General features: G+C 37.1%; 1 protein-coding gene across 35 annotated transcripts in view; it reads right to left on the bottom strand.

Annotated features, from left to right (window-relative positions):
• Nucleotides 1–25,270, bottom strand: part of PTPRD (protein tyrosine phosphatase receptor type D) — a 1,286,084-nt gene that overhangs the window by 113,718 nt on the left and 1,147,096 nt on the right. For 18 of the 35 annotated variants that reach the window (XM_041120674.1, XM_041120677.1, XM_041120678.1 and 15 more), the window contains 8 exons: nt 24,498–24,767; nt 23,249–23,830; nt 13,751–13,884; nt 12,408–12,552; nt 8,720–9,025; nt 7,549–7,742; nt 5,559–5,585; nt 3,330–3,447 (listed from right to left, as the gene is read on the bottom strand). In XM_041120674.1, coding sequence (XP_040976608.1) covers nt 3,330–3,447; nt 5,559–5,585; nt 7,549–7,742; nt 8,720–9,025; nt 12,408–12,552; nt 13,751–13,884; nt 23,249–23,830; nt 24,498–24,767 — 1,776 coding nt within the window. The remainder of the gene's footprint in view (nt 1–3,329; nt 3,448–5,558; nt 5,586–7,548; nt 7,743–8,719; nt 9,026–12,407; nt 12,553–13,750; nt 13,885–23,248; nt 23,831–24,497; nt 24,768–25,270) is intronic. The other 17 variants (XM_041120693.1, XM_041120689.1, XM_041120691.1 and 14 more) reach the window with 3 other exon arrangements.

Raw genomic sequence — 25,270 nt, 5'->3', positions numbered from 1 at the left:
TGCCTTTTGCAGGCCATATTTTTCTCTACATTATAACTATTACTGAAACCAACGGAGCATATGAAAGAGAAGAAGAGTCCACACAAACAGAATAACTCCTTCAGCTTTCTAGAGGAGAGACTGCTGGAAGGTGTCACTAAATTATTTTTGTGATAAATTGCTTTTTTTCTTGTGGCAGACCTCACAGCTAGAACTATTTTTTAACCTTTGTGGTAACTACAGAGAAAGAAAGAAATTACTACTTGCTCTTGATCAGAACAGGGGAACTAATAAAGCTTACTTATACAATAAAACACCCTGTGATTAAAATGGTAAATAACAATGGTCACTTTTTTAAAAAATATGGAGCCTATCTGATTATGTGGAGTGTATGAATTTCTGTTTTGTTAACATGCAACTATTGACAGAGAAAGAAAATTTTCTCTCTCTTTATTTCTACATAGCTTTCAGTTAACATTTTCTTGTAGTATGATCACTTGTGAATATTACAGTCTGGTGGGACAAATGGCAGGATTCTATGCAGTCCTATATACAGCAGCCTCATGGAATAACTCTATGTAGAAACTTCTTCTGATAGAGCCCAAATTAAGTGAAATTGACCATGAAAAAATATATTCTCTGATCTAGTGAAATCCACCTCTGTTACTACACAGCAAGATGTCTCTCACACACCCCTTTGCAAAAGTCATTACACCAAACAGTTGTAATGGCATGCCATTATTTGTAGAAGCTCATGCAAGCTGTATTTGCCAAATTACCTGAAGTAATTTGTTTCTGTTAGCTGCTGTACAGTACACCACCATCTTAACATAAATTTTCTCTTAGCTGAAATCTGTATTTCAAGAGTGCTGTCCAGCACAGAGAGTAAATTCTAAATACTGGACAAGCGGTTGTGCTATGAGATTCTTCAACTACTACGACCCATAATTTAAAGGTCTGATTAAATTCTCCATAAAAATTGTATGATATCACTTAGTAAGTCTTAATTTTTATCAAGGTCTTGTTAACCACATATTCCGTAATTTCTGCCCCAAGTATTTAAGATTTTCAAATACTTTGACTTGGAAATGTTCAGTAATATTTTTTCTTTCATCTGATTTCAAAAACTAGGAAAGGAAATGAAATATAAGACAAAAGCTCACTGGAGTGAAAATATTAACCGCATTCAGTGACTTCACTAATAGCTGCAGTTACTGTACTGTAGGCTCACTTACATTTGGTGAATCTTTCCCATCTAAAAATGTAAATGATGCTTTTATATCACTAACTGGACACAGCTGAATAGTTACTTACCATCTGAATATCTTATGAATAGTAAGCTTCTCCAACAAACATTTAGACCTTTATTCTCCTTTCACATCTCTTATGCATATAATCTCACTCATTCTAATCTAGCTGCACCTGACCTAAATCTTTAAAAATCAGACTAGAAAGTCAGATCCTTCATTTGCTTTATTGTAGTATTTGAATAGCTCCTTTTTAGAAAAAAAAAAAAAATCAAATGGAAACTCTCAGAGAACAGGAGAGTGTATTTCAGACCTACGAGCCCCTGGTAGGAATGCATCATTCCTTCACCTGCCTCATATATTCTTGTAGAAAGACATTGACCTGGAAACTTTCGGTACTGACCATATTTGTTATCTCCTTTTTCAAAAACCTGTATATGAATTTTCCTTACAAAAAAAGCTCAACCACAGCAAGCTGTAATAGCAACTGAAGAGGTGTTCATACAACCTGGAATGTATGAAGGAGCGAAATGGTGACTAGTTATTATCCTAGAGACCAGGAACAAACATTACTTGTCCACAGCGTAAAGCAAACAGCAAGAACAGTGTAATATGTATTACATTTACAGGCATGTCTCTGATTCTCAATTGCTCTTCAGTCACTTAGGGTTTTATGGCACATGGGATTTATTTGTCTTTCTAAAGTAGAAACATCAGAGATCTTGTAAGAGTGAAACATGAACAGTCAATAAGGACTAAATGCACAGAAGCTTGAAGTTTTGCAAGCAGGTTTGCATGGCCTATGTTTATGTCTAGAAACTAACCAAATTATAGTCTATATAATTGTTTTTATTTAAAGTGGGAACAGAACTTGAAAAAGAATAATGGATCAGGTGTCTGTTTTCTTAAATCAAGTTCAAATGCAAGCTAGGAGCATATATCACTTTTTTTCCCAGACCATGAGAATTCAGGAAAGGTAAGCAGTTGGAGGGTAGGTTTCAGCATCAGTCAAGAGTAATGACTAGAAGTTACTCTAAAATCTGAAACGAAACTATATGATATATTGAGCCACCAAGACTGAGATTTTTCCAAGGAAGCTGATAAGACATGGATATAGATGTTTCTGACGTTAGTACAAGATGTGCTTTACATTCAGTGATTGTTTTAAAAATTGAGTCAATCAGTATAAATACAAATACATATGCCTTTTGGACTTTATATATTAGCATAAACAATACAGAGTTATTAAGAGAGCTTGTAAGGTGCTGCAAAGGTTTCCATGTGATTGTAACAGAATATCCTTAATGGCTATACTACAAAACCCAGAAAATGAACACCTACAGGCCGTGAACACATGTAGGTGAACACCACACTAAGGCTGCGTTGTCATCATTTGGTTAAGCTGTGCTACAGTAAACCATTTAAATTTTAAAAAGTTTGTTCCTCATCTAAAAGCAATTCAGCTTATCCCATCAGTGCTAACTGAATCAGCTGAATTGGTCGTGTAGTCAAGATACCCACCATCTAGTAACACCTGTGATCAAATGCAGACTGAACACAGTGGAATGGTGTATTTTGCCCCAGTTTATGCCTCAGATTGCCACTGAAGCAATATGGGTTTCAGGGTTTCACAGGCTGGACTTTCATTCTGTTTTCTAATTCTCTGCTTTAATAATCACATTCTTCTGAGATAAGTTGTGACTGTCATACAGATAGGTTCTTTCAATGTTCTTACTGACAGGCAGCAACATTGCTGCTCTCACAAAGATCTTGAGAAGACCTTCACTAGTTTTTCAAATATCCTTCTCAGCTCTGAATTTCTGCTTTTTCCTTTCCAAGAAGACACCGATCAGAATGGAAGAACTACTAGGAAGTATAAAGTTAGGTATTATATTTTGGCCACATCTTGAACTGAGAAAGGGACAAAGGGGGACACTTGTTCTGTTTTCACCTAAATAAAGAAAGGGCCAAATACTGAAACAGAAACCCCTATGTCCTACAAACACTTTTTACACAACAAGAGACTTCCAAATAGTAGGAGCAAAACACTAGCAGGAAAAGTCAAAGAATTTATTCAGAGATTACTGGGTATGTGAATATTACCTGCACCAGTAGTAGATATCAGTTTGGGCTTGCTGCGTGCTCCATCACCTTTTGTTGTATAGGCTGTCACAGTGAAGGAGTATGTAGTTTCAGGCTGAAGCCCAGAAATTATCATTTCCTAAGATGAAATAAAACAAGAACAATTTATTAAAAATAGATTGTTTTCCAGGAGAGCATGGAATCCTTCAGACAACCCCTGTATGTTACACACAGTGTGTGCGCTTTTGTGCTACTGGCAGTGATAGCAAGCATCTGAGAGCACCAACAGACTGTTCTGTGTGAAATACTTCATAATGCAAGATGTTTCACTCACTTAAGCAATAAAAGACAGCACACTTCTAAATAGCTTGCCTCAGGTTGTTTAAGGCACAAGGCCAAAGGCTTAGTGGTGTGAACAGTGAATAAAGCCTTCTGAAATACCTTGCCTCAGGAATACTACTGATATTGTGAAATGCATGCATAGGTAGATATGAGAAACTCCATTTAACTTAGTCATTCACAGGACACCACTGATATAGTTATAAAACGCCTAGTAAGAAAAGTGTTGCCATTTGTATCCACACTTTGTAAGTAATGATGGGTTAGCTGAACAAGAAAGCCTTGTTACTTTTGTAACACTTTCACTGCAACCTGTGTCACTGGTTGGATTGTGCAAGGACTTCAGAAACAACTCACTCCTCAGGTCTAAAAGAACTACCTAAAACACCATTAAAAATCTGGTCAGAGAATAAATCTGATGGCCCTCAATCTAACGATAGCAGCTACAAAACAAGTAGCTCTTCAGCTAGCACAAGTGAATGGGAACAAGATCAAACTGTAAGTGTCAAAGCAAGGGGGAATCTTTTGACAGATGCCCGTGCCCGCACAGGTATACACACACAGAATAAGGTGAAGTGCCAGCCACCTGAAATGAACTAAGCTTGTGTCATGCTATAACGGCAGCTAGAGGAATTTAAGCCTTGACACGATATCTATAAATTTTATATTCAAATATAAAAGGACAGTATTTGGAGGCAACTGACTGGCCCAAAGTTCCCAACTCATGAGCTTCCAGTCTGTAACCACTGGAGTACTCCTTTGCATTTTCACATGCCTGAATGGATTTACACTAAATTTCACTGCTTCTAGAGAGATGGTATATTTATGCAACTAGAATAAATGGCGAATGTGCAATCACACACCCCTCAGATGCAACAACCATAAAAGTTAATGCAAAAATTACAGGTCAGACTATCTACAGTAAATGGATTTTTCAAGATAGTGGGTATGAGCTTAGTACAGATGTGATTAGAATTCAGCATTGTATTTACAGTCAGTTATTAGCAAGTCAGTATTAGCAATATAGAAATAACAAGGTTTATCAGAACAAGTGGGCAGAATAGCTCAAATAAAATAAAAACACATTAAAAAAACCTACACCCCCCCCCCCTTAGACTCTATCTCAGAACTGAATTGATCCTAAAGGCCAAAATCAGCAAGACAGATTTCTCATCTTTCCTACGGAAACTGCACCCAATATTAACAGAATAAAATTGTAAAAGGCAAAAAAAAAAAAAAAAAAATTGCCATCCTTTTAAACAGTGATGAAGATATTAGCCTCATCTAAACCAAACAGTACTTCATGGTGTAAAAGATATGATTGCATGTAGTGCTGTCATTTAAAAATGTGATTTGGATACAGCAAACACTATTGGGCATAAACATTGCAGGGCATTTGGCTTTCCTGATAGCATACAAAATACATTTATCAAATTACCAGAAAGAAAGCACAACTGACTTCACCTTTCAGCTACACAAAAAAAAGTTAACCTTAAAATGAATACAGAAAAATCTGACTATTGATACGCAACACTGAACCACTTTTGCTTAATTTTTCTAGCACCTTCTTGTAAAGAGGAAATTGTGAGGCAAAGTCAGTGACAGCCATCAAAAAGAAGAAAATGCAAACCAGTTCTGTACATTTTGGCATCATGCTAAGCCCCAGAACAAGCAAGGAACAGTAACCGCCACTCTCCATAGGAAAAGAAGAAAAAAAGAAAAAAAGTGTCATAAGGGAGAAACCTTTGATGTTAGGAGCATGCGTTTGTGCAAATGAAAAAAAAAAAAGAAAACAACAACAAAAAAAACATCAAAAAAGGTAAAAGGAGGCTACAAGCAAACAAGCAAAAAGAAAAAAAAAATCCCCAACCCAACACACAATGTTTTTCTGGCCAGTCAAAAACTACTCACATGTTCAGTAGTATCATCATATTCCCACTGATTGAGAGTAAAGAATGTTGGAAGGAAAAACAAAAGAAATGAAGAGATTTGTAGTCTGGCTGAGGTAATATTTTCTTCTTAATAGTAAAATAAATACTAAAGATGTCTGGAAAAATCATGTACAATTTGAATTAATAATGTAAAATCACATAGAATTTGGTTAATGTAAGGCCAGGCATTTTAAATTCCATTTCTGCTCTCCCTAAAACCCAGCCACTTCTCTTTCCTTGAAAGATGAAATAAGTAATGAATCCTCTTCTACTATGTAGTACTATTTTATAATAGATTGTATTAGTAAAAGCTACCAAGGCAGAATTAAAAGCTACCTGGTTTATTTATTCATGTTACTAGGCTATATGCTTGAGTTTCCCAAATGAATTCAATGCCTTACTTAAATTAACAGTAGGATGTTTTAGTCTTGAAACCTAACTACACTGATGTTTTACCATCACGGTGTCCATACCTGCACAAGCCTTGATCACATGTATCACAGAAGTATGATACGCAAGAAGGAGTGCCAGGAGGAGAAAGGAGGTGACTATCCAGAGTGAACCAATGGCAAACAGGCAGGTCAAAGCCAAACTTGGCAAAAAAAGAAATGGGACTTTTGCCTTTATGATATTTGGGCTCAAATATCTCATCTAGTCTCCTGTCCCTGACCTTCTTAGTGTTTAAAATTATTTTAAATTACTACCACATGTAAGTTGAAAGTGAAAATCTGTGCAAGGAAGGGGAGAACCAAAGTGCAGCATCATCTCCTTTTCCATCTCCTCTCCCTTTTCCCCTTCCCTTCCCGCCTCCCCACCTGTTTCCATCTTTCTCTCCACTGAATTTAAGCTGTAAGACCACCATGTTTTGCAAAATAGGTAACTAAGTACACATTGATAGATAGACAGACTGGCAGGTAAAACTGCAACAAAGACCTCCAGGAACAGAGACAATACTTTGAGAATAAGGTCATCAGCAAAATGCAGGTGTAGGAGACCTGTTCTCAAAAAAGGTACCTGCAGAGCTGGAATTTAGAACTAAGACTGGAAAAAGAAACAAGAGAAGACAAAAAACATTTGTTTATTCACATAAAATGATTAAGAGGCAAATTTAACTCTTTACTTCATGCTAGGTTGATAATTTCTTATTATTTCCAGTCATTCCAGTCATAAATTAAGAGCTAACAGTGAGAGGTGTGTACTTGATAATAGTTTCAATTTAGGATGATTCCTCCAGGACCAGGAGCTTTGGGAACCTTCAGTGTTACAGAGCACTAGTGTATCCCAATCAGTAAAATCCTATTTTTAGAAGCTTTTTAAACTTGATGTGATCAGTATTTTGATTTCATCATGTCTCATAGCTTATAAAACAGATGGGACATTCTGCAATATAAGTAACCCCATACCTATTTAAACTAAGCTACTCATTCTATTGCACAGTTATTGATACGAGTAATGACAAATATAAGTATCTTAGTGATTTCTAAAGTTTCACTTAAACATTCATCTCCTGTGAAATGTGTGGCGAGATGGATACACACTAATGACAGAAATACTGTATAATGGGCTAACACAGGCTTCTATTGATTCTAGGTTTTTCATTGAAACAAAGAAGTATCAGGTGTGTGGATCAGGCAGTGCACAGTTTGCTACATTGACTGTGACCCGGCTCAGATCAACCTGGTGCTTTAAAACTTCAGAGCATAGGTATAGGGTGAAGTCTCCAGGTTTAGCACAGCCAGTAGAATGAAACAGCTTAGCATTTAGTTGCACACCTATACAGAAAAAGGTGCCTAGGTTTGCCCAAGAACCTTTAAATGTAAGTATTCTGAAAAAAAGTTGTTAAAATGAGATAAAAATCGTTAGCTGATAGGCTGAAATATAGAAACAAAAAAAGGCTATTCTGGATAGCTCTCTGGTACACAAAATGTTTTCACTGTGACATAGGAAAGAACATAAAATGCCTTGATTACCTGTGCATCAGCCAGCATGACGTCCTTTAGCATGGGCTGACCCTTCGGCTCTCCATTTTCCATCCTCACGTAGTGGACCTGGTATCCTCGGATCTGACCATGCTGCTTACTGGGGACAGGCGAGCGCCATGACACTTTAACAGCAGTAGAGTTGACAGCCTCTACCTCGACTTTGCGAGGAGGACCACTAGGAACTGGAACAACATCATTGGACAGAAGAGAATTACAGGCACCTGTCCCACCCATGTTTTTTGCTTTTTTTTTAAAAGGGCAGACTCACTAAGTTTTCTTTGAAGAATACAAATTGTTCAACAAATGAAAATGCTCAACCAATCTGCTCTACCTTTCAGTGAAAAGATCAAAAAACATGACTGATGCAAAAAATGGAAGAAAAAAGAGTATTAGAGAAATAGAAAAACATGTAAAAATGTACAAAAGCCAAGGAAGATGCTTTGAAATTCAAAGCATTATAGTACAAAGAGATATTTTAATCATTGAAATAATACTAATACTACTAATAATAAAACCAGAAAAGATTTCAAAAAAAGTTTCCCTTATTTTTGTTTGCTAAATTCTTTGGGGTTTTTTTTGTTTTGTTTTTTTTTTCAGTAGTGTAAAAAGGAGGCTCGTAATAGGGCTGTCTTCTGTCACTTTCAAGCATGGAAGAAAAGAAAATGTGTGGAGCATCAGTTTTCCAAGATAAAAAAAAAAAAACCAAACAAACCAACCCACCCCTCAAAAAACAGAAATCAAAAAGCACAACATGGAACAAGAAAGCAGTAAAAAAACCCCACCAAAACCTGAAAAAAGGTTCATAGACATAAATGTTTAAAAATAACAATGACTGTAAAATCAAGGAAAAGGCAGAAAGATTTCCCCCTGAGAGGTTTTTTTATGTTAAAAGAGGAGCAAGAAGGATATGTATGAGCTTAAAGGGGCAGCAAAATCATGTCACTCACAAAAGGGTACTTTCTGTTAAAAAAAAAAAAAAATACCAAATATAAAAATGGTGTAGAAAGGACAAGTCTTTGATTAAAAAACTCAAAGGTTGATAATATCTGTGATTTGGGAAAAAAAGAGGAGCAGAAAAAAATACTGTTATGCTATATAAAAGACAGCAGATCGACAGAGAGTCATAGAGGCGCAAACTGATGTAGTGGAGGCAACATACCATCTTCATCTGTCCGAATCAATACTGCTAAGCTCTCTGGGCCAGGTCCAACATCAGTGTGGGCAGTCACAGAGATCCGGTACTCAGTCCATTTTTCCAGCTGTTCCAAAAGGTATTGGGTACTGTCCGAGGAAATTCCCAAAATTTCATGGGTCTTGACATCTTCTCCATCAATCCCAATGTACTTGATGGAGTATTCAGTGATAATGCCGTTCTGTTTTTCCACCGGTGGAGGTTTCCAACTTACCAAAATGCTAGTGGAGCTGGGGCTTGTGCAACTAATGTCTTGAGGAGGAGCTGATGGCTCTAATTTCAGTAGTGGGTTAAAGGAGGATTTGAGTGAAAGGATAGGAGTGATTGAAAAAAATGAACAAAAGAAAAAAATAAATAAAAAGACAACCAAATGAAAATAAAAAATAAACCCCAAAAAGTAGAAACTTAAAAACACAAAACATCAGATAATCATATGCACCTTGGCTTATTAACATGAGGAAACTGAAAATGAATAAACCAACTAAATGGTGAAAAAGGATGTAGGGGAAATACATGAAAATGAAACCTCAAAATAATATTACCTACCTGTAATTAAAATTCTTCTTGAAATAAAACAAAAACGTGACACTTCTATGACTACTGACCTATCTTTATAATCATTGCAATTAGTGCAAGCTGTAATATTTTAAATGACACGACATGTATTTACTTGCAAATTAGGACATAGACCCTTCAAGTGGGTTTACTTTCTTTGAGAAAAATTCTCTTTTTACAGAACTCCTAAAAACTTGCAATAATTGCTAGAAATTGCTCCATAAATTGCCATTTTTGTAGCCTCCCCACCTGAAAACCTATTTTTTCAGGTTTTTTTTATAACTGAGTCTGCCTGGCACAAGTCAACCGCAAATTACATTTAAATGGAAAGCATTTACTGAAACTTTTATTGTAGCCAACATACTAGGAGCATGCAGTCAATAGAGGATGAAGAAAGTCTTAGTCAAAGATTTACCTACCAGGAAAAAGTGACAGGCTTGTTGATTCTGACTGTAACTTGTACTTACCCTAGATCAGCTGTCAGTTTTATTTTTTTAACTCCTCTTGGAGACACCTTTGCTAGCAAAGAATTAAATCCTACCAGTAATGTAGGTAACTTCTATAGGGAAAAAAAATAATCTGCCCCCAAACAATGTGTCAAGAAAGCAGGTATTCATTTTACAAAGAGAGTTCACAAGCTCAGCACATCAGAACGGTGAGAGATGCTGACTTTGTTTCATCTCTTGTCACCAGCACCAATCTTCCAGAGCAAAAGTGCTCACCTTTACTGCTTTGTACTTGAAAGAGTGTCTTAGCATATCTACCTTTTCTGGGCTCCAGAGCATTTAAGCATGTATGTCATTCCATTGCTTTCAGTGAGGCAATTCAGGTACTGAAAGTTAGGTATGCATTTATGTGCTTAAATATACTTTGACTTAGCAAAGTCTATGCTTACTAACTGAGATCATTCACTGCACCAAAAAGGAGCCACAGTTCAAATTAACTCGTAGAAGTAGTGGACGTGGACTCCTTTCCTATTTCTGACTTCTCTCTTGTAAGGAAAACACAAATTTGGGGTGCAAGATCTTTATGGCACTTTTTTTCCTTTCCCCCTACTATTTTCTTGCATTTCTTAAGGGAAAAAAGAAACAAATGGATTTCTGGTACTTATACTAGGAACATCAAACAAAATTAAAGCAACAGAGAAAGCCTAGGACACTGCTGTGACCTATTGCATTTACACATGTATCTTTCGGTTCCCTGCAGCTCTTCTACAGGGATCAATAGCTTTTTACTCAGTATGGTACACTGCCCTTCTGAAGGGAAAACAGAAGGGAATCTACCAGCATTTCAACTAACTAGAGGAGGTGGATGGGGAGACAGATGAGAATTATCACATTTGGGGGTGTTTTTTTAGGCTAATTCAGTAACCAAGTACTCAAAAACGTGTTGGTCCCCTTCTACCATCAACTTGTGCAGGAAGTAAAATACAAGTAAAATGTCCCTTAAGGATCTTATATGTAAAGAAATAAATCCCTCTAGCATCTTTGAAACCAAGATGAAAGGCAATAGCCTATTCTGGTGAATATTGCTAATAAACTCATATAAGTTTATTAATTTTTAATCCATTATACTCTGAAAATGCAAAATATTGCATTTATGTAACCAAGGATAATCCGCAGGCTACTTGAGTAACCAATTTTATTAATGCATATACTTTCTTTTGAAAATACACAGTTTTTGTAAAAAAGATTTTGCAATCTCAATTAATCAGGGTCGGCCCACTGAAATCAATTGGATTTTCCTACCATCTGAAGATATAAGAAAAAAGCATAACATATTCTCATATTCAAGAAGGGAAAAATGGCAATGTACTTATATATGGAACACGCAACTTTGGCCCCTAGATGTTTATTCTGTATGCACTGCCTAAGCAATCTTCACCCAGTACAAGAGAATGAGCATTCTAAATAGCTGAAATGGCTCCCAGAATAAATAAATACCTTTTTCTTCATCAAATTACTGATTTTGGATTACTAAAATTAAAAGGTGCCTTGCCACTGTCTCTAAACTAGCCTTCTGTTATATAATCTTCATTTATGCTTATTCTAAATGCCTTAGAAATGCTTCAGAAGGACATTTAGCTTTGGTTAAAGGTCTGCAGCACTGTATCTCCAGTCACACTAATTACTGTTAATATAAAACACTAACAAAGAATGACGGTGTAATCACATCTGTCATGACTGCAAATTAAAAAGCATCATGTCAATTGAGAATCTGAATTTTCTGTTTTGAATAATACTACTTTAAGAAAAGGCCATTAAATTTAAAACAAATACAAATAGAATTGCACTAAGTTTTAAAATGATACAGTGTAATGCAAACTGTCAGGAAAGCATAACTCATCAGGCAAGAGTAGCACTTCTGGACATCATCCTTGAATATCTGATTGTTTTAATTAAGTCTTAATTTAAATATTTTAAAATGTATATATAAATCCCTGACAAATTTTTGCATCTCATTTGCAGAGATATGTGATGATTTTCATGACACTGTTTCCATAAGCATCCAGTGAGAAGACAATTTTTCTACTAGTGTAAAAATTGACTGAACATCATAAAAAGCCTAGATTAAAAAAAATCTAACTTAAAATCAGAATGATTAGCTACTATAGAAGAACAGTTATGAGAAAATTTTTCGTCCAGTCTGAAATATTCAACCTGATGCACTCTACAAAATTTTTGTACTTCAGGGAGATGCTTCAAGAACAACCTAGTATTACAGAAAATCTGCAGACTGGGCAGGTGGAATTTTATGGGTGGAGGACTGTTATTAATGTACATCTATTGCATGATAAAACATTTTATACTATTATAACATAAAATAAATTATTATTATGAAAGCATAATATTGTCTCCTTAGACACTGGTTCGTAGAGTTTTTTCTGAAGTGATGTAAGAGCCACTCACATATTAAGTTGATCACAATACACCTACAAAAATACACATTTTAAGCATTCTTTTGCTGTATTAAGCACCATGAATGCTGTATTTTCATCATTTTGCCTTTTTCTCTGTTGCTGCCTCTCTGGGCTACTGACATTAATCTCTTCGAGAAATACTAAGACAAGGGAATAAATTTAGCAAGGAAAGACACCTACTTGACTGCATGGTTCTTGCTGAGATTTCTGCTGTCGAAGCACCCAGGCCTTGCGGAGAACGTGCAGCTAGACGGAATAAGTACAAGCTGTTTGGCCGTAAGCCTTGCAGGCGGTAAGATGTAGCAGGTTCAGTGGAAACCCGTTGCTAAATGTAGGTAATAAGAAGAGTCTTGATTAATATTCAGTGACTCTGAATTCCATATGTTTCCTGTCAAAGAAATGCTTTTATACTCTGATCACAACCCCATTGAGGAAAAATTAAATTCAAGAAAATAAATCAGAACAAACCCAAACTAAACCAAAACAAAAATGAATATGCTACTTTTGACAAACACACATTAAGGAACGATATATTTTGAAGCTGACAGCTTAATGGGTGAAACTCATAGCCAGAAATATTGTTTGACTGTTTGAGGAAGCAATAGCTGTGTAGAAAGTATAAAAGGCTTTTCAGACAGTAACACATGAACAAAGCCTTATCCATAGTTACTTCTTATGACAGTGAACTGCAGGGTTTTACAATGTGAGTAATCTTGGGTTTAACCTCATAGTTAAATTTGTGTTCAAATTATTAAGAAGCAAATTCTTCCAAAGGGTAACTTATTAAGCAGAGGCCTGTGTCCTGTTTGGAAGTGAAGTATGGATCTGGTCCCCTTCCACACAATAAGCTTATGCATTCACAGTATATGTGTGAATATGCCATAAACATAAGTTCAGTTGAAACATCAGCAATGAGTTGATGATGCAGGAGAAATCAATGAACCTGATACTCCTCTGCCGCCTTCAGACACTGCTGGCTTTTTTCTTTTGTCTGGGACACCTGGCAATATCACATGTTTTCCATATCAGAAGAACAGTTTATTCTAAATTCTATGGTACTAACACCACTGCGGTCCTCAAACTGAAAATTTTTAAGAAATAATGGTACAGAAAAAGTCCATAGCAGGTTTTTATCTTTAGAAAAAAAAACGTATTTTCTTCCCAAATATTACTGAAAGTTTAGAGAAACTTGACAACTCTCTTACGTGGTGGCAAAGAGAAACAAAAATTCTATAAGGCTGAAAATAGACTTCAAAGTCCAAGTATAAGTGCAAAAAAATCTTAATGAGTCCATAACATGCCCCAAAACACTTCTGCTTCCAAGCCTTTGTAGAGGACTTGTTGTGAACAACAACAAAGTTCCACTGGCTAGTAACCATCGACAGCATTTTCTGCTGTTTACACGCTGTCAGTCTATTGTTATTTCTACTAAAGAAAGTGACTAATCCATCAATTCTAAACCATTGCAGCATTTTATGTCTGACTCACCAAAGATTTAAAAGATGTATAGTTTCTTCACTTACCTCCTCCCCGTGCTCCCCTTCTTTGTAAACCAGTTCATAGCTGGAAATAGTATCAGAGCGTGGAGGTGTCCAGGAAAGTAATATGCTCGTTTCAGACTCAGGTTCTGCTTTGAAGTTCAATGGCTGACCAGGCACTAAGGAAAAAAGTTGAGCAGTGTTGCCAATTGTTTATTTGGCTAGTTCAACACTTATCTTTCAAACCGTTTAAACTATTATCTGAATATTTCACACAATATTACTTTCATTGAACTTACTGAACTTAAACAAATTGATTAACTGTACTATGAAATAAATTAATCTGTGCTCAGAAAAAGAGTAATGATATATTTAATTCTCATGTCACAAATTATCAAGGATTTCAAATAAATGCTTCACAGTGTAAATACTGCACACATACCTGAAATGCAATTGAACAGAAGCCTGGTGATGAATACCATCAGTCTAATAACCTATGTCTGAAATGGTGAATATGTACCTGTATATATGTGTGAGTATATGGGGAAATGCTAGTATTACATAAGATTGGCTGGAACAGTCAAGAAGAAAGTGTTAAAACCATTATATGCATTTCCAAATCTGAAAATGGTTTGCTCAGCTCATAAATAACTAAGATACTAACCAAATTCTGCTTTTTTAAGAAGACACCTAAATATTGAATGTTTTTGTAACCTGAAGAAGTTATAAGAAGAGATCTTCATTAACATTCTCATTAAGTGACATATTTCTATCCTTTTAATGACGTATTTTTATCAACATAGCTGAATTTCTAGTAACGCTTTCTAACTGCAATAACTAAAAATGCAACTTTGATTCCAGTAGTGAAGAACATTCTCTGTTGTTATGTCTTGTGTAATGGTCACAGAAATTATCCAGACTAAATGTTACCCTCATTTATTTCTGCAAATAATAAGACTGACTGGGAAAAGAGAGCAAAATATAACCCTGTTACTTTCAGTTAGAAGTGCTGTTGATAGGTATGAAACCGTCTTCCACAGCATTTCTAGCTTTTCAAGATTAATATGTGGCATGCTTTTATCTTTTAAGAGAAAAATATGAGACGCATTTCTTAGCACATACTGAGAACAGGTGTGACAAGTAGGATGTGACAATAATGATTGTTTCACAATCATTTTTGGAGGTAGAATTTTATTGCAGCATTACAAGTATGTTTCTTTTATACAGTAAAAGTCTTAAAAGCACCGTGGAGCAAATGGTAAAAATAATTTGTGATTGTAATTCTTATCTTCCCCAGACTTCTACAGAATGTCACTCTGCGGATAACACTGCCCTTGTGTATGCTGGTGCAGGTTTGATATCTAACCTTTAAACAGACAGATAACCTGTCAACATGAAGTGCATATTCAAGCTCCTGTGTGGAGGCTGCAAGTCCCTAACATTCACTTTTTTTTTTTTTTTTTTTTTTTTTTCAGAAACAGGACAAAATAGAAAAGGAAAGGTGTAGAAGGATGTTGCCTATTCCTGAGGGAATGAGGGTGAACAGGAAACCAAGTCTCTTTATGGGAAGAAAAAAGGATAGGGGTAATTAGCTATTTTGCTAAAAGATGTCTGGTGTAAAAAGAGATCACTTCCTGGGTACTGCAAAGTGCAAAAGGGAAAAGATCACAATGCACAGGGAGCAATTACAGGAAATATCAACAAAGCATTTTTCACAGAAATACTTCTAATTTTATCCTTTTAAAATTGAATGGATTTGATATTAAGAGGGAGCGAGTGGAATAACTGGATAATTTCTAACTTTGAAACAGATTCTGAAATAACACCATATCAAACTTTAACTTGGCAAATCTATAGCATAGTTGTATAAATGCATTTACTGGGTGAACATTACAACTTCTTCACTGTGAGGGTGGTGAGGCACTGGGAAGAGGTTACCCAGAGAGGTTGTGGATGTCCCATCCCTGGAAGTGTTCCAGGCCAGGTTGGATGGGGCTTTGAGCAACCTGATCAAGTGGAAAGTGTCCCTGCCCTTGGCCAGGGGGGTTGGGACTAGATGATCTTTAATGTCCCTTCCAACCCAAACCATTCTATGATTCTATGAACTTTTTTAAGTTAGTTGCTTCAAAACACTCCTGAGTAACAATCAGACAACTGCTGCAGATTTGTCTCCTGTTGAAGATGGCTTAAAGCAGATGTGGAGCCCCACTGCAGGCTTGCCAAAACTTAATAATAAAATCTGGAGTCTAGACAGTGATTTGGAAGTGTTCATTTTCCTACAGGTTGATCCAAATGTATCTCATGAAACTCAGGCAGGTACCTGGCTGTAGGCATTTTGTTTGCTTCATCTCACAAAAAGCTAAAAACTGCTAAAACTGACCTGCGGAGAAAATTATTTCCTTCAATGTGTATCAAAGGATAGGGAAAAAATTATTTTGGCAAAGTAACTGAGCAGCATGGTTGGAGTTACAAAATCACCTTTGCCTGGTCATAGAAGGTCAAACAGCAGCTTATGTTATCTGTGTCATGCTATCCAACTTGTGTTTGACATCTCTATTAGTGACCTACAGGAGGGGATGGAGGGCACATATTCCAAGTTTGCAGATGACATCAAGCTGTGTGGGACCAGGTGATACATTTGAGGGCCAGGCTGCTGTTAAGAGGGAGCTGGAGAGGGGGGAGGAACAGGCCAATGGTTCATCATGCAGTTCAGCCAGCCCTTTCCCAGGGAGGCAGAGTGCTGCAGGGATGCAGGCTGAGGCTGACGGGGCCAGGGAGCAGCTGTGAGGGATGGCCCTGGGCTGTGGCAGGCAGCAAGCTGAGCTGGGGCCAGCCGTGTGCCCAGGTAGCAACAAGGGCCAGTGGTGCCTGGGGTCGTGTCAGCAGCAGATGGCCCTGAGAGCCAGGGGAGGGCAGGGATTGTCCCTTCTCCTCAGTGCCCATCAGACTGGGTACTGCCTCTGTTTCTGACCCTCAGCAAGATGGCTCTGTGCTGGGGGCCCTTGCCCTGCAAAGAGACACTGTAAGACTGGTGCTGCTTCAACTGGGAGAAGGGATAGTTTCAGGGGCATGCAACAGCATCTCCACCATCAGTGGGAGGGACAGAAGAGATGCAACTCGGCTCTTCACAGCGGTGCATGGCAGGAGAGCGAGAGACGGTGGCACAAGCTGCCGAGACACGAGAGGCTCAGGCCGGAGATAAGGAGAAGCCTTTTCCCCATGAGGACACCCCAGTGGTGGAGCCAGGGCCAAGGACTGTCTCAGGCCTTGGGAGGTTTTATGCCTCAACTGGGTGAAGACCTGAGCAGTCCAGTCTGACCCTATGGCTGAGCTTGCTCTGGACAGGAGCTGGGGCTGCAGAGCTCCCCAGAAGATCACTCTGCCAGCCTGAATTGTCCTGTGATGCTAGGATCTGTGATTAACGTACGGATACATGAATTGTAGAACACAGCCAGACAGTAATAGTAAATGACCAGTCAAGTGACCCACATGAACGCTGGTACCATTCGTTTGAATAAATATGGCAGCAGATGGAGAATGAAGGGTATATCCTGTGTCTCTGCATGTTTTAAGACCTTCATCCTTCAAGTATTCCTTTCAATAAAACCCACCTTTATTGTCTTAGGTCTGCAATTCTCTATCATTTTATAAGACAAGTTGATGGTTAATTGGACTTTCACAAATGCTGTCTGCCAAAATAATATCTTGCTGCAAAATCCAGTCTCCCTCACATTTTTCAACCAGTTAGGCATCTCTGAAGCTAAAAACACCGTAGGAAGAAAGAGGTGACAGGGAAATCCGCATTGCTCCAAACACATAGAGAAGATGGAGGAGAAAGAAAACAAAAACAAAATAACAGAAACTAAACAAACCGTATTGCCGATAAACTCTGGTAGGGAACCCAAGGCTTAAGCCAAAGAAAAAGTACCAGATAATAAAGTGGAACAATAACTTTTAAATGATTTAGGATTTATGCCTAGAACACACAACAACTGTTCAAAAAATTCTTCAGTGACACACGGGAACTAAGCTAAGCTGGAGGAGCTGACAGAAGGTACTAGTCTCCTTCAGAGATGGAAAAAACCTAGGGAAACTGGAAAATATATGTAAGTGGACTTTATACTCTTGCTGAAGTGTTTTTAATTACACAGATAAAATCTAACTTTCCATATTAGTGCTGTACATGGTCAGCTCACTGAATGGGATCTTTTTGCATGAGCATTCTCTCAATATCGTCTTTTCTGCTTTGAGGTCAATGTGCTCTACAAACATGTGTCAAAACCAGTAACTTCCCTGTGTACTGGTATACCTCTTTTTATTTCTTGCTTGTAAACATGACATAGTACAAACGATGAAACACTACAATGTAGTGACAAAACAAAGAAGAAAGTCCAGAGTTAGTCTTTTCAAAACTTCATACCAAGTTCTACATCTTTGCTTGCCTAGTCCTCCATGTTTATTGCTGGATAACCAGAAACAAACACAGATTGCTGGACCTTGTCCTTCATATGTGGTTCTATGTCCATCCCTTATTCAAGTGCCAGAACAGAATCATAAAATGGGATCTCAAATCAGGAAGGCACTTTAGTTCCCTATACAGCTCCTCAGCTGTCTGAGGTAACCAGAAAAACACTCCAGGGCTGTGCTGGGTTTGCAAGTGACGCTGGAAAGAGAGGAGAGTCTCCAGGCTAGAAAGGGCCCCGTGACATTGCCAGGGTGAAATCTATACCTAGAGCAAAACTCTATCAGTTCAATTAGGAATCAGTTTTGCAAAGGACAATAGACAGATAAAGAGAATTTACAATCAACTGGAGACTCAAAGGGACCAAGAGTTCATGCTTCTGGTTGCTCTGGAAGAAGCATGAAGCTTTACAGAGAAGCTCTTACAGTTGAAGAGTTAATGTGCTCTGGAGTTTTTGTTTTGTAAAACAATACTTGTACTTTTTGAAATACCAAATTCTCATGGAATATAATTACAAAATAAAATGTGTAATGTACGAACTATATGTGCATCTGCTCTCCCTCTGTCTTTCTGCTACAACAGAAATAACCTCTTCAAATGAGTCTGAAGATAGCTGAGGCTTGCAGTTCTGCAGTGTCAAATACAGAACCACAGTACTCAAAATAATTAACTAAAATACACTTTAAATGTCTGAAAAGCATAGCACATTTTCTGAAAAATAACCGCCTTCTTAAAATAATATGTGTAACTGACATTGAGGGAGCCCACAGAAAAAAATAAACATGTTGGTCAGTCTTAAAGACAGAGTCTGCATAGTCTTGTCTGAATGACTAGAGAACACAGTGAAGAGATGAATTATTTTTCAGAGTAATTCTGTCTACACTTTATTTCTACAGTGTAGCAGTAGAGTAATCTTAAAATTATTTCAGGCTGCATTTTTCCATAATTAAGTTCAGCGACAAAAGTAATGTGTGTATTTCCAGCACTCATGCATGTATTTGCAAAAATCAGAATTCTGGGCTAGGAAAAAATTGTATTAAAAAAAAAAAACCAAAAACCACCACACCCTATTTTGTGTTCTAAACAGAAGAAAGGGAGATTAAAAGCTAGAAAAATCAGTGTGTGAGGGTAAGATCCTGAATATTGGTGTCATCATGTTAGCATTTAAATGAAGTAAACACAGAGACTAGGGCATTTAACAAAAGTTAACTGTGCTTTGAGAGCAGAGGGATTATTCAAAAGCTTAAATATTCTTTCCTACCTGACCAGAAACATTCCTTAAGGGGAATTTTGTCACTTAAAACCCATCCTGCACCCCACCTCAGCTCCACATTATCCTCCTTATCCTCCTTCCACCTGCTTCCTTGCATCACAGCTGAGTTTCCAGCTGTGTGCTCTCAACCCTTCCCTTGTGGAAGTCCTTTTCCATGAAATGCTTCACAAGGAGACTAGTACTGTGGAGATTCAGAGACATGAGGTTTCCCTGTTCATGTGTTCATGAAAAAATTTGAAATGTCTGGCAAAGTAGCTAGCTTGCTACAACACAGAACTGTATTCCCTTGCTACAGACTCCTTCCTCTGAATTTCTAATCTTCTTTTACAGTAAGAACTCCAGAACCATTAACTCATTTCCCTTAAGCTAAGGCTCTGTTTATGAGCCCTGCAAGTCAAATACTTGACCTTCTCATTACTGTCCTTTTCCATACATTCAAAAGATTAGCCTTTTATAACTGTAATAATCCTTAGTCTTCAAACCACTGCCAATTCTTGGTTTAAAATTAACAATATGTTTTATATTGTAAGTTCTTGTTAAAGAAGCATATGTTTACAGGTACACATTCATTTCCCAGAATATTGTTTTTCTCTCTCTTTCTCCAACAATCCACTACCTAATAGACCCTGTGCATCTCTCACTGTCCCCTCTTTCTACCTAAGCTCAGAACAAAAACAGGATCCTCTGAATTCCTTCAGTAGCTATCCTCTCTTTGCATATTAAAACCCAACCCAACCCAACCCAAACCAAACCACACTCAAACCCACACATTCATTTTAAAGCTCAAGAATTTTCCTGGTACACACAGGTTAAAATGTATGTGTACTTCTGACCAGTTTAAGAAAGGAAGAAAATATGAGAAGATGCATGAGAAGTGTGTCCTGGGCAGCTAAATGGAGACAAACCAACAGAGCTTTTGTTTTCTAGTGAAATAAAGAAAAAGGACAAGAAGTATCACACTAAAGCTTATATCAATATTTCTTTATTCTAAAATTTGGTGTCAGTAAGTCAATTCATCTAAATAATATACTAGTCCTGACTCCATCCTTAGCAGAATCAAATCCTTTGACACAAAATGCAGAATAAGGACTTTCTTAGGTATAGCTTTTGGAATTGATCTTCCCTTATTCAAAAGGCTCAGCTCTACAACTGTTTTCTGATTACTAAATTTCTTAAAATGGTGTCTTTTTACAGTAAAGAAAACACTGCTGAAAACAACTGGGCAGTAGGACATGGCTTTTCCTTTAAAATGCTTAAGCAGAATACTGAAACACAAAACTGAAGATAAAACTTTTATTTTTTTTTATGTTTGGTTGTCTGAAAAATGTTTCTTTCTCTTCCCCTCAAATTATGTGTTCCTAATTAATATTTTAATTGGACCTAATTTTCACTATCAGCAGAGTTTCAGCTAACCTGCAAAGTGAGAAACCACTCATACAGCCATTTCAAAAGAAAAATTCAGCTGTACTAAGAAAGCAAAGATTCTCATAAACAGGCTTTTTTAAACCCAATTATTCATTTTTTATAATCTCTCTCCAAAGATCAGAATACACATATGGGAGAAAAGCTTTGAAGGAAACCAAGCTAACAGAGCCTGTAAGTCACAGCTGTAAATCAGGTTTTGTTGTATATACACTCTAATATCCCCAAAGTAAGCATAAGGGTTATGCTACATATTTGCAATGATAGGCTTATTTGTTTCAAAAAAGGAAAAAAAAAATCAATCAAAACATAATTACCATCCCATTCCTATTTTTACTCTTTTACATATGTTTCCATTAAATCAATTTCTGCTGTTTTTAAATGGCACTTTTTAATTCACTATATTTATGTGGATGAGTTTCATCTTGACAAAGACTTAAACCAAAACAATCATATTCAGATTTAGATTACAGCAAATCTGGAAGAGAAGGGCAAGGAGGGCATTTTATTCTGCAGTGTTCACTGAAGAGAAACTGCTGGATAGAAAGGTAGGAGAATCTCAGTTTTTAAACATACCCTGAACTGGAGAACTGTACCAGACTTTCTTACCTATTTTTCTCTTTTATGATTTAAAATGTTCATATTTCAAGCACAAGTATCAGTGCTTAAAATTGCCTTTTGTATGCTACATTTTTTGTTTTCATTTGATTTTTAACATAGTCACAAATAAACAATGTCAAGTCAACTTTGTTACGAAGTTGAAAACAGGTACTGAGAATGGCTACTGCACTGTTAACATTGCCATAATTTCTTCAGATTGCAACAGTAATCAGAAACAGATGGGCACGTTTAATGGCAAATTCTATAAAGGTTTTAATATACAAAACTTTTCCGAAGTGACCTCAGCAAGTAATGTAACTTGGGCTGGTCCCGCTGAGCCTCAGTGCTCATTATTTTGATTGCTTCATTCTTCTCTGGGGAAGCCACTGACAAACTCTTGCTAATCTAAAAGGCTTACGGTTGTAAGTCAAAACACAGATGAGGAGCTCACTAAATCTTCTTCTTTAAAAGCTTTTTGCACTTGGATTCAAAAGGAAATCAGATGTCAATATAAAAACCAGTCCCTGAAAAAGGTTACAATTGCCAAAATTAAACTGGTGTACCTATTTACATTTTCATGTGCACACAGACACATTTTAATGTACCACTAGAAGGTCTAAAAAAGTTAATTTAGTAACTTCTCAGCTGAGATACTGCAAAAGGTAACACCGAGACCTTTGTGTAACACAACACTTAAAAAGGTTTTAGGACAATGCTTCAATTTCTGTTCCTTCTTAATTGCATATTGGTAAAATGCAGAAATGAAAAGTGGATGAAACATAAGTGTCTACAGTTACATTTTAGAGATACATTTTTTAAGAATTTGAGGGATGCTAAATTCTTCAACAGGAAACTTTCCAGTACTAAAAAATTCAACTAGTATTATATAATATTTCTAGGCAATCACTGACCTACAGTAATACTTTATACAGCTTTGTCTAAACCACTAGACAAAGGGAGTTTTTATTTCTTATTGCTACAATAAAACACTTTCTACAGTGTAGTTCCACCAGAGCTTCTTGCTTTTGATTTCATAAAAATTCTCTGCAATGTTCCCCACTATTTCCTTGTCTTTTGCTAATAAAACTAATTCATGGACCTAAAACTCCTGTACAGAAAAAAACCAACCTAACTGCAAACATAAAACAAGAAAATAGTGACCTTGTGGTATGCATTTTGTAGGGGCAGGTTGGATTTGATTTATAAATCCAAAGTGTACAGAACTGCTCGCTTGAACCTTCACAATGGTTTGTTGGGTTTTTCTAATGTTTTCATGTTTTATGTGTTTTAAGAACCTCACCAACTATTTGAATATACATGCACTACACATACATTTTAAATTTCCAAAAGCAAGATTCACTAGAGTGATGTAGCATAAGGGAACCACACACCACCGAAACAAACCCCACCAACACAGGTAACTCCTCAAAGAAAGCTGGGAAGAACTACTTGATAAACACTTCTGATGCAGAGAGCACTGCCAAATAGAAGCCATAACATTTGGCCACTTCCAGGATGAAAGTCTCCCTGAGACTTCAGTTAAACTTCAGTTAAACTTCTTGAGATTGATGAAAAAAGAAATGAAAATGTGAGGGGATAATTTCCACTCTTCAATGGTAACTTGCACTGTGGGATTGAGAAAACGTTATCTGCAAAAGCCGCCTGAAAAAACTGGCTATCCTTGAGACGAAGTTTTTTTCCACATTTTAAACTCAAATTCTCTCTCTGCCAAATTTTCTGCATGTATTTAATTTTTTTGTACAAGTTCTGTTCATTACTAGCTTACCTCCTGTTTGAGTGATGACTTGAATGTCACTAGTAAGTGGTCCATCCCCAACAGAAGTAAAAGCAAGAACCTTCACAGAGTATGTTTTCTGGGGTACCAGATTCCCAATAGTGGTAATATGGCTGTCAGCCACATTGTGCTTCATCCAGCTGTTGACATGTTGAGTTGGGTCCATGGTGTAATAAACTCTGTAACCTTGTATTTGTCCATTAGGTTCCTCAGGTTCTTCCCACTGTACCAAAATAGTGGTAGAGCTCAACATACGGGCCTGCACATTGCGTGGTGCACTTGAAGGTGCTTGCTCTGAAGTCCTTGTTGACACAGGGTCACTGGGTGGCCCTCGCCCAATGTTATTTACAGCAACTACCCGAAATTCATACTCTGAATATGGGCTTAGGCCAGCCACACTATAGCGTGTTGTGGCCACCCCATCAATTTCTTTATATGGCTCCTCAGAGTTCTTGGGTTTGTGTTGGATTATGTAGTAAGAAACTGGCTCAGGGTTTCCAGAATCCCAAGTCAATGTTATGCTTGTTGCTGTGCTTTCTGTCACCACAGGTGTTCCAGGAGGTTTGGGTAAGGCTGAAGATAAATGCCAAAAAATACAGTTAGCATTATGTAACTGTAGACATTAATTATTACAATAAGCAGCTTAAAAACCAAAACAAACAACCACAACAAAAACAAAACAGGAAGATTGGAATGGAAAGGTGTGATCTGTTCAGAGCAAGCTTTTGGCAATTATGATTTACTCCAGAAATCTATCAGAAAATCTTCAAGTTTTGTAGTGTAAGGTTTATTTGATATAAATTAATGATACTGACTTTTGTAATAGATCCCATAAACATATGCAGAAGAGGAATCTCATAGACAGGCAGTGCACCATTACAGTTTAATTTTCAGCTATTTTTGGAACCTCTAGTTTCCAATTACTCAGTGAACATGATACCTGGATACCCAGAAACTCTAAAAATCAAATGACTGGTTCTTAAAGGCTCTTGCTGTTGACAAGCATATGCAAGTAGACACAGGAGAATAATGGAATATTATGATTAGCTTATTTATTAGTATTATCGCTGTCTGAATCTGTATTTTGTCTTATGCCAGTGATTGGCTAGAATATTTACCCTCTTGATTTAAGCGGGTAAGAGGCATTTAGTCCCTTTCAGTGCAATATATTTGCTCAGAATATGGCAATGAATGAAAGAATAAACTGAACTATGTCCAAATATATGTGCTCGGGATATACCTTTGACAGTTATCTGCGCTATTGCTTCTATAACACCAAGGGTAGACATAGCAACACAAGTATAGTTTGCAGACTGCCTGACATCATTAAGCTCAAGGACGTTCCTCCCTATTGGCATATCATCCTCAGGTGTCAAATCTTCTGCTCCTAGCATCCATTTCACATATGGCATTGGTGACCCCACCGCAACACACGTGATATTTACACTCCCGCCAGGCATGATCTCATGATTGGTGGGGGGGATAGAGAACCTCGGTGGGACTCGTCGAACTGGAACAAAACACAGAATAAGGTAATAACATATACAAAAAAAGAAACTGAGTCTTGCATACAGACTACATGCAGTGTACAGACACAATTTAACATTTTAATGTGTTATTCCGATCTGCCAGAAAATATGTGTAAAAGAAATACAGGACTAAACAAGAATTTTGTCTGCACACAATGTGAATTATTCTATATTTACTTGAGGATATTATTAGGCACATTCATATAAAGGCTGATTCAGACCTATTAGGGCCCCACAGTTAACTAACTACATACTAACAATACACAAACACCATGCAAAAGATATACACACGCACACGCGCGCGCGCGCGCACACACACACGCACATATATATATGCATTTTATATGCCCGTACATATATATATGCACAGAAGAAAACTGGAAGGCCAACAGCATGCTTGAGTTGATTACCAAAACCAACTTCAATGCTGAGTGCTTCCAGTTGATGTGAATAAATGTGCTAGGCCACATTGTCACATCGCAGT

The sequence above is a fragment of the Aquila chrysaetos genome, chromosome Z, assembly GCF_900496995.4.
Source record: "Aquila chrysaetos chrysaetos chromosome Z, bAquChr1.4, whole genome shotgun sequence".
NCBI classification, from domain to species: Eukaryota; Metazoa; Chordata; class Aves; order Accipitriformes; family Accipitridae; genus Aquila; species Aquila chrysaetos.
The sequence above is the reverse complement of the archived record's forward strand: the minus strand, read 5'-3'. Positions and strand labels throughout refer to the sequence as shown.